Source organism: Salvia splendens, chromosome 9 (genome assembly GCF_004379255.2).
Source record: "Salvia splendens isolate huo1 chromosome 9, SspV2, whole genome shotgun sequence".
Classification (NCBI taxonomy): Eukaryota; Viridiplantae; Streptophyta; class Magnoliopsida; order Lamiales; family Lamiaceae; genus Salvia; species Salvia splendens.
Genome location: NC_056040.1, coordinates 11,155,083 through 11,165,512, shown reverse-complemented (window position 1 = coordinate 11,165,512; position 10,430 = coordinate 11,155,083). Strand labels below are relative to the sequence as shown.

The 10,430-nt window shown below is 45.4% G+C and overlaps 1 protein-coding gene across 1 annotated transcript; it reads left to right on the top strand.

Annotated features, from left to right (window-relative positions):
- Positions 1-306: 306 nt before the first annotated feature.
- On the top strand, positions 307-1,753 carry LOC121749138 (pentatricopeptide repeat-containing protein At4g26680, mitochondrial-like; the record flags this gene model as incomplete). The annotated part of the gene is made up of 2 exons (XM_042143737.1): positions 307-326; positions 733-1,753. Coding segments are annotated over exons 1-2 (1,041 nt in total), but the record flags the coding sequence as incomplete, so codon positions are not given.
- Between the last annotated feature and the right edge of the window lie 8,677 nt (positions 1,754-10,430).

The following is a 10,430-nucleotide window of genomic DNA, read 5'->3' as shown; positions in this document are numbered from 1 at the left end:
GACCTGAAGGTCCGTAGTTCTTTATTTTCAGAAAAAACACATATCAAATAAACTAATGACGGATGGCACATCACATATTTTCAAAGTTCGCCGGATGGAAAGTAAGATATGGGATGTGGATATTCATGCCGATGTGAGACATTGGCTTAATATGTTTGGTTTCCGAGGCGTGATGGAATGTGGGAAGTCGATGAAGGTCGACAATGAGATTATCACAACTTTGGTTGAGCATTAGAGGCCGGAGACGCACACTTTCCATCTACCGGTTGGAGAGTCGACAATCACATTAGAAGATGTGCAAGCGTTATGGGGCTTAAGAGCGGACGGTTGTGTTTTCACAGGCCGTGATCATCACGTCGGATATACCTATTGGCCCAGCAAGTGCCGAGGTTTGTTGGGATGGATACCCAATACACAATCAGAGACAAAGAAAGGCGGTATACTGATGACCGCTCTGATCAATCAAACGAGGATACCTTTGGGGGATGACCTACCTACTTATGTCTACATCTAAAGGGCACGTATCCATGCCCTAATCTTATTAGGAGGACTCATTCTATATGACACGACGGGGTGTAAGGTTCCTTTTATGTGGTTGAATGCATTTGAGGTGCACAATATTAGTTGGGGAAGTGCGGCTTTGTTGTACTTGTATCATTATCTGTGCGAGGCTTCCATGGATAAGAGGAAAGAGTTGGGCGGGCCTATGATGCTTCTGCAGCTATGAGTTAGGAATGCATCTGATTGTTTTAATTGGATGAAGGAGTATGGATTCTATCCCACTGTTGAGTCTTGTAATGCATATCTGAGTGCATTGTGCAGCTTGAGTCGTAGTGATATCGTATCGTCTTTTTATAGGGAAATGCGTAGGTGCCGTATTTCTCCCAATGTTTATACTGTTAATATTGTTATAGGGGCTTATTGTAAAGCTGATAGATTGGATTTGGGAGTTGAGTTGTTCAAGGATATGGAAGGGATGGGGTTAGCTCCTAGTGTTGTTTCGTATAATACTTTGATTAATGGATACTGCGGTAAGGGTCTCTTGAGTAGTGCTGTGAAGCTCAAGAGTGCGATGGAGAAGGATGGTGTTCGGCCAAATGATGCTACGTATAACACGCTCATGTATGCTTTGTGCAAGGAGGGGAAAATGCATGATGCGAACAAGCTGTTGAGTGAAATGAGAAGCACGGATGTTGCTCCCACGACTGTAACTTACAACACTCTGATCAATGGCTACAGTGAAGCTGGAAATAGTGAGATGGGAATGCGCCTCTTTGAGGAAATGTCGGTTGCTGGCGTTGATGCTGATATCTTGACTTATAATGCTGTCATTTTGGGGTTGTGTAAGCAGGGGAAGACAAAGAAAGCTGCGTTTATGGTGAAAGAACTTGATAGGAAGAAGTTGGTTCCTAATTCGTCAACCTTTGCAGCTCTCATTACCGGGCAGTGCGTGAGAAACAATCCTGATCGTGCTTTTGAGATCTACAGAAGCATGATCAGGAGTGGCTGTCAGCCCAATCGAGCAACTTTTCAAGTGTTAGTGTCTGCTTTTACAAAGAGTGAGGATTATGAAGGAGCAGTTAAGGTTTTGAAGGAAATGATGGAAAGAGCTATAGCTCCAGATTCAGATTCAGATGCCTTGTCTTGTGTTTTGAATGGACTTGGGAAAGAGGGAGTTGTAATGGACTTGGTCAAGGAGATGAAATCTCGGCACCTTATGCCCCGAGGAATCACTAATGAAGTCTCGAGCACCTTTAACAAAGCTTTATGGCTTGTCAGGTAGTAGTAATCATCATACAATGAATCTTTTTCTGTCAATCATGCATCATATATTTTCACGATTTTGATAGGAAATGGCAGTTCTTCGCAGCACTAGAATGGGATTATTGGAAGAGCATCGGGATATTATATGAGGTATGTTAAAGATTCACATTATTCATTCAAGCTATACTAGTCAAAGTGGTATTGTTTAGACTTGTTTTATGTGTCAAATAGAACGACTTGTATGTAAATTAGTTTGTTGATTCGTTCAACATCTCTACCTTGCACCAAAAAGAAGTAACATGATGATGCCTTGGGTTGTCATTGAGGTGAAATTTATTGTTGTGATATCAAGCAAATCGTTAGTGCATTGAATTTTTGTATGGCTTCTAAATTACAGATTTAGTTTCTCTAATATTGCATCAATTTTCAGATAAGTGATTAAGCTTGGAAGGGATGTACTCGTGATTATTGTTTGTGCTGGATTTGTGGAACAGTAAATTGACATTGTTATACAACCAATCATCCATGAAGAGCCCCATGTGGTGAAATTTTTTATAGAGCTCTCTTTTTAAACGACAGCTCCAAAGAAGAAAAGGTACTCTTGCGGTACTACATCATGTTTTCTTATAGGAAAGCCAAGTAGTTGATATGATGCATTGTTTAATCTCGGTTTATTGATTTTTTTCCCTTTAAATGTGAAGTGGGATCCCTCTTTCAACATCCAAAAGGGTTCAGTAGTTAAGACTAATGAGGCCATCCACAATAGGAATAGCCCAGCAATAGCTCAGCTATAGCCTAGCCACTGCCACATCATCAGCACTAAAAATCCTCCTGCCACATCATCAAAACAAACAAATAGCCCAGCCATAGCCTAGCCACATAATATCCACATCACTATTAACAAATATATACAAAATGAAATAATTAACAATCACACAATATGCGAAATTTAATTTACGAGATATATACGGGAAAATTTTAATAATACCATTAAAATTTAAAAAAGTACAATAATTTAAAAAAATACATTAATTTTAAAAAAATACAATAATAAGATAGAGAGAGTACTTGTTAAAACAAGTGGTGCGAATGAAAATGACGAGCAAAGCGCGTATATATAGTGTTTCGGAAAAAAAAAATTTAATTTCGCGCTAGGCGGTGCGCTGAGCGATCCGGGCGCTGCAATAGCGCCGAGCGGATCGCCCAGCGCTACGAAACCGCCCAGCGCTGCGCGGTTTCTCTCTCCATTCGTCCGCTGGGCGACTGCAATAGACCGCCCAGCGAACCGCCCAGCGCCGGCGCTCGGCTGGGCGCTATTGTGGATGGTCTGATGCATTATCTGAAATTAGTTCAAAATTCTAACATCATGAGAAACACTTGTTACCTTTTGTCTTACTGTAACACTCCACTTGAGCGCAATATATTCGTAACAATTGAAAGCATATGATACTTGATGAATCCGCGAATTTCTGATGGTGATGAATGCAGGAAAATGCAGATCACGACACAGAGATTTACGTGGTTCGATTTACTGAGGTAAATCTACATCCACGGGAAGAAAAGAGGGCAGAGTTGTATTGCTTGATCTGTTTTCTACAGCTTACAATACAGACTTGCTATTTGATCTTTTATCTCTAGAGAGCTTAACAGAACTTAACCTTATCTAACTGATCTAGGTTCTATTTATACATTGAACCAAGATCGTGGCATGCAGCACCATTTACTAGGTAGTGGATGTCGTGGAGATCGTGGCGATCTTGCATGGGTCCACTATCCTGCATGAGTTAATGACTGCTTGACACCACTAAATAGATCGTGGGTGTAGTGGAGGTGGAAATCCTGCATGAGTCCACTATCTCCTAGTTCGGTCGAATACTGAGACCGAACTGCTGAATTATTGCCGAGCAGCTTTTGCCGATCTGAGAGTAGAGCTTGATGCCGACCTGAGAGCAGAGTTTGATTGGTTGGCTTTTACCGAGCTGTAGGCTGGGGCCGAACTCTTTGGTTGTGCCGAACTGAACTCTTTAGTCATGCCGGACTGATACTCTTTAGTCATGCCGAACTGATACTCTTTCTTGGGCTTTAGGCTGATGGGCTTTACTGCTGTTGGGCTTGTTTAGTACGTACTCCATCACTACCCCCCCCGAAAAGCGAAGTGAATCACTTCGGCATTCTGGATAAAGGTACGGGGTAAGTTGATGTTTGTCCTCGGTCTGATGAAGTGAACTCTTCTTTGACCGGACTTGGTTTGTGTCCTAATTTGGCGAGTTTTATCGCTCGGATCGGACTTTCCGTTGTCCTAATTTGGGGATCGGACTTTCCCTTGTCCTAATTCGGCGAGTTTTATCGCGTGGATCGGACTTTCCCTTGTCCTAATTCAGGCAAGTTTTATCGCGTGAATCGGACTTTTGTTGCAGTTCGTTTCAGACGAAGTGCTTGATTTTTAAGCCGAATTGTGGTCTTGTATCCTCTTTAGAAGCTTGGACTTCACAATCGTTGGCTTATTGCAGTTCGTTTCAGACGAACTGCTTGTTTAAGCTGAATTGTGGTCTTGTATCCTCTTTAGAAGCTTTGACTCACAATCGTTGGCTTATTGCGGCTCATTTTAGACGAACTGCTTGTTTAAGCTGAATTGTGGTCTTGTATCCTCTTTAGAAGCTTGGACTTCACAATCGTTGGCTTATATATGTTCTAAGAAGGGGATCAGCCTTCGAAGAACAAGATACCTCAGTAACATTTGTAAGAGACGACACGCACAGAGACAGACAAAACACACAGACAAAACGCACAGAGACAAACAAAGACCAAGCAAACCAAAGAAAGCACATTGACCGAACAGGACTCAAGACTGACTGGACTGTCTCTTACAAATGGAACTTTTTGAGGTTGGAAACGTACCATGTTCGGGGTACTTGTGCTCCTGACACGTGAGTCAATTTGTAAGACCCTTTGCCGAGGACTTCTGACACCCGATATGGACCTTCCCATGTGGGTTCGAGTTCGCCCAGCTTTTCTGCTCGGCTTACTTCGTTGTTTCTCAAGACGAGATCTCCCACTTGAAATTGCAGCTTCTTCACCCTTTGGTTGTAATACCGGGCTACTTGCTCCTTGTACTTGGCTGCTTTTATGCATGCCAATTCTCTTCTTTCTTCGGCAAGATCTAGCTCGGCTCTCAGTCCGTCGTCATTCATTTCTGCTGAGAAGTTTAGAGTTCGGGGACTGGGTATGCCGATCTCCACCGGAATCACGGCTTCAGTGCCGTACACAAGACTGTACGGAGTTTCACCGTTGGAGGTTGTGGGTGTAGTTCGGTAGGACCATAGGACTTGAGGGAGATTTTCTACCCATTGTCCTTTGGCTTGTTCTAACCGAGCTTTTAACCCTTTCACCAGGATACGATTTGTTACCTCCGTTTGTCCGTTTGCTTGTGGATGAGAGACCGAAGTGAACCGCTGTTGAATATTCAGCTCTTGGCACCAATTCTTGAACGTCTTGTCGGTGAACTGAGTCCCGTTATCCGAGATGAGGATGTGGGGTATGCCAAATCGGCACACTATGTTCTTCCAGACGAAATCCAATGCCTTCGAGCTCGTTATCGTAGCTAATGGTTCAGCTTCCACCCACTTCGTAAAGTAGTCCACGGCAACGATTAGGAATTTTATTTGCCGAGGAGCTTGTGGTAGTGGCCCTACTATGTCTATACCCCATTGCATAAAAGGCCAAGGGCTTTGCATAGTGGATAGATCGGTCTGCGGCATCCTTGGGATATTTGCATGGATTTGGCACTTCGGGCATGTCTTGACGAGCTGCACTGCTTCTTGTACCAAGGTTGGCCAATAATATCCCCATCTTAGAACTTTTTTAGCTAAAGCTCTAGCTCCGATGTGGCTACCGCACGATCCTTCATGAACTTCTCTGAGGATGTAGTCCGTCTCTTCTGGTCCTACGCACCGCAATAACGGCTGGAGGTAAGACTTTCTAAAGAGGACTCCTTCATGAAGTTCGTACCGAAGTGCTCGGCACGTGATCTTCCGAGCTTCTCTCTTATCCTCGGGCAATTGTCCTTGATCCAGATACTGCAAGATCGGCGTCATCCAGTTCGGCGAGCTAGATACTGAATGTACCTCGGCTTCATCAATGCTTCGATGCATTAATTCTTCCGCCTTTGAGCTCGGATCTGAGGCCAACTTACTTAAGGTATCTGCTCGGCTATTTTCCGCTCTGGGAATGCGGATTATCCGAAAATAGGAGAAACTTCGGCTGATGCTTTGCGCTTTGTCCAAATACTTCTTCATTCTCTCGTCACGAGCTTCACTTGTACCCAACATGTGATTTACTATGACTTGTGAATCACAATGGACTTTGAGAGTTTTGACGAGCAGACTTTGCGCTAACTGGAGTCCGGCCAGGAGGGCTTCGTACTCGGCTTCATTATTAGTAGTGGGGAATAGGAACCGAAGTGAGTAGGTTACCTCGTGTCCGTCGGGAGCGACAAGTAAAATACCAGCTCCACTTCCCCTCTTGTTTGAAGCTCCATCTACGAATCCGCTCCAGCAGTCCGGCGGCTCTACTTCGGATTCCAAGGGCTGTGCTAGTTCGGTATTGGCAGAATTCTTCTGTTCGGCAATAACAGGAATTGCTTGATCGAACTTTGCTTCTGCAAGAAAATCTGCCAAGGCTTGTCCCTTGATGGCTTTCCGAGGTAGATACTCGATTGAGTGTTCTCCCAGCTCTATGGCCCATTTGGCGATTCTGCCTGATGCTTCTGGCTTGGTCAAAACTTGCCGAAGAGGCAGATCGGTTAAGACGCATACCTTGTGAGCATAGAAGTATGGCCGCAGTCTCCTTGCTGCATTTACTAACGCCAGAGCAATTTTTTCCAGAGGTTGATACCTTGTTTCTGGACCTCTTAATGCTCGGCTTGTAAAGTAGATGGGAAACTGCTTTAGGCCTTCTTCTCGTACAAGCACCGCGCTAATGGTTTGATCGGATGCCGCTAAGTATAAGAATATTACTTCGGCTTCGGTTGGAGCAGAGAGAATAGGAAGCTCGGCTAGATAACTTTTGAGCTCGTCAAAAGCCTTTTTCTGCTCTATGACTTCAGAGACGATTTAGTCTTCCCGGCAGGGAGAGCGTCAATAGTTAGGATTACTCCATCATATTGCGGCTCGTTATCGTCTTCGGGATCCTGTTGCCTTTTCGGATCCTGAAGGGCGCAGTTCGCACCTCCCTGCTTTTTGTTCTTTTTCGGCTGCTTGCTTTGGTATTTTTTTAACGTCCCTGCTTTCACAAGGGCATCAATACCTGCAGCCAAATGTCGGCACTCCTCGGTATCGTGACCGTAGTCTTGATGGAAGGAGCAATATTGATCCTGAGGTCGGCGCGCGGCCGATTTCGTCATCCGCCTTGGCTTTTCGAACATATCGGAATGCAGTTCGAAAATTTCCGCTCTTGACTTGTTCAATGGTACGAACTGAGCGGGCGGCTTCTCAGGATTGAGACGTGGTCCCAATCTGCCTTGTACCGGTGCCCTTTGAATTCTTTCAAAAGGAGTTCGGCGAGGAAGCCTCTGATCGCTATGATCGGGCTTCTTTTCGTCTCCTCTAGATGAGCTGTCTAAAGACCGTTTTCGACGGTCTGCCTCATCGGCACAGGAGAACTGGTCCGCAATGTCCCACATCTCTTGAGCTGTTTGCGGACTGCATTCCACGAGCTTTCTGTAGAGAGCTCCGGGCAGGATTCCATTTTGGAATGCCGAAATGACAAGTAGATCATTGAGATCATCTACTTGTAGGCATTCCTTGTGGAATCTCGTCAAAAAGTCGCTGATCTTTTCGTCGCGACCTTGACGTATAGAAAGCAGCTGAGCCGAAGTGATTCGGGCTTCCGCTTTCTGAAAGAACCTCCTGTGGAAAGCATCCATTAGATCTCGGTAAGATCTAATGCTGCCTTGGGGGAGGCTATCGAACCACCTTCTCGCGTTCCCGATAAGCAGCTCGGGGAACAGCTTGCACATATGGACCTCATTGAGACCCTGGTTCGCCATGTTATACTGATAGCGTCCCAGGAAGTCATGAGGATCCACTAGCCCGTCATAAGTCATTGACGGTGTCCGGTAGTTCCGCGGCAAAGGAGTTCGGGTGATATCGTCCGAGAACGGAGTCTTTAATGCTCCGTACATGGCGAACCCGACATCTCTTCGGTACGGAGGAGATGGAGTTCTCCTGTGGTTCCGGTACCGAGGAGGAACAGGAACATGTCGGGGTTGAGGATTCTTTCTCCTGGAAGACACGCCACTACTGCGGTAGTGACTTTCATGTCTGGATGAGGAGGGAGAATCCGCCGTTGTCTTCTCCGGCTGTTGGCTCTTCTGCAGGAAGGTTAAGAACTCCTCCTGCTTCTCGGCCAAGAACAGCTTGACAGCTTCATTTAAATCGGGCTGCTGGGAAGACTCGGTGCGATCTCTCCTGGAGTGGCTTGTTCCTTCTTCGTGAGAACCGGAGGTAGATGTCTCCCGAGGCCGTTTTTCAGACCTGCGAGCTGGACTAGCTTCCTCACGGTTATCACGAACGGTATTACGGGTAGTATGTGATCTGGTATGCAATTTTTTTTTTTTGGGGTGGAAAAAGGGTCAAAAATTCGCTTTATCACAAATTTGGTTCTTCGTTTCCCACAGACGGCGCCAGTGATGAATCCGCGAATTTCTGATGGTGATGAATGCAGGAAAATGCAGATCACGACACAGAGATTTACGTGGTTCGATTTACTGAGGTAAATCTACATCCACGGGAAGAAAAGAGGGCAGAGTTGTATTGCTTGATCTGTTTTCTACAGCTTACAATACAGACTTGCTATTTGATCTTTTATCTCTAGAGAGCTTAACAGAACTTAACCTTATCTAACTGATCTAGGTTCTATTTATACATTGAACCAAGATCGTGGCATGCAGCACCATTTACTAGGTAGTGGATGTCGTGGAGATCGTGGCGATCTTGCATGGGTCCACTATCCTGCATGAGTTAATGACTGCTTGACACCACTAAATAGATCGTGGGTGTAGTGGAGGTGGAAATCCTGCATGAGTCCACTATCTCCTAGTTCGGTCGAATACTGAGACCGAACTGCTGAATTATTGCCGAGCAGCTTTTGCCGATCTGAGAGTAGAGCTTGATGCCGACCTGAGAGCAGAGTTTGATTGGTTTTCATATTGCTGCATCATCAGCTTGAGTAGTGATGGGGTACGTACTAAACAAGCCCAATAGCAGTGACGGCCCATCAGCCCAAAGCCCAAGGAAGAGTATCAGTTCGGCATTACCAAAGAGTTCGGCCCCAGCCAACAGCTCGGTAAAAGCCGACCAATCAAGCTCTACTCTCAGATCGGCAAAAGCTGCTCGGCAATAGTTCAGCAGTTCGGTCTCAGTATTCGACCGAACTGGGAGATAGTGGACTCATGCAGAACCTCCACGACCTCCACTACACGATCTATTTAGTGGTGTCAACTCATGCAGGATCTCATGCAGGATAGCGGACCAAACAAAGAGATAGTGGACCCATGCAGGATCTCATGACCTCCACGACATCCACTACCTAGTTAGTGGTGATGCAAGCCACGACCTAGTTAGTGGTGATGCAAGCCACGATCTTAGTTCAATGTATAAATAGAACTTAGATCAGATAGACCAGGGGGAAGAAAGCTCTCTAGACATCAAATATCATATAGCAAGTCTGTATTTGTAAGCTGTAAACCAGATCAAGCAATACAATCTTGCCCTCCTTTCTTCCCGTGGACGTAGATTTACCTCAGTAAATCGAACCACGTAATTCCTTGTGTCGTGATCTATATTTTTTACCTGCATTTATTACCATCAAAAATTCGTTCAACCATCACTGGCGCCGTCTGTGGGAAACAGAGAACCAAATTTGTGATAAAGCGAATTTTTGACCCTTTTTCCACCCAAAAAAAAAAAAAAAAAAAAATGCATACCAGATCACGTAACACCCATAATACCGTTCGTGATAACCATGAGGAAGCTAGTCCAGCCCGCAGGTCTGGAAAACAGCCTCGGGAGAAATCTACTTCCAGTTCTCACGGAGAAGGAACAAGCCGCTCAAAGACTCATCGCACCGAGTCTTCCCAGCAGCCCGATTTGAACGAGGCTGTCAAGTTGTTTTTGGCCGAGAAGCAGGAAGAGTTCTTAATTTTCCTGCAAAAGGGCCAAAAGCCGGAGACGAAAACGGTGGATTCTCCCTCCTCATCCAGACATGAAAGTCACTACCGCAGTAGTGCCGTGTCTTCCAGGAAGAAGAATCCTCAACCCCGACATGTTCCTGTTCCTCTTCGGTACCGGAATCACAGGAGAACTCCATCTCCTCCATACCGAAGAGATGTCGGGTTTGCCATGTACGGAGCATTGAAGACTCCGTTCTCGGACGATATCACCCGAACTCCCTTGCCACAGAACTACCGAACTCCGTCGATGACTTATGACGGGTTAGTGAATCCTCATGACTTCCTGGGACGCTATCAGTATAACATGGCGAACCAGGGTCTCAATGAGGTCCATATGTGCAAGCTGTTTCCCGAGCTGCTTATCGGGAACGCAAGAAGGTGGTTCGATAGCCTCCCCCAAGGCAGCATTAGATCTTACCGAGATCTAATGGATGCT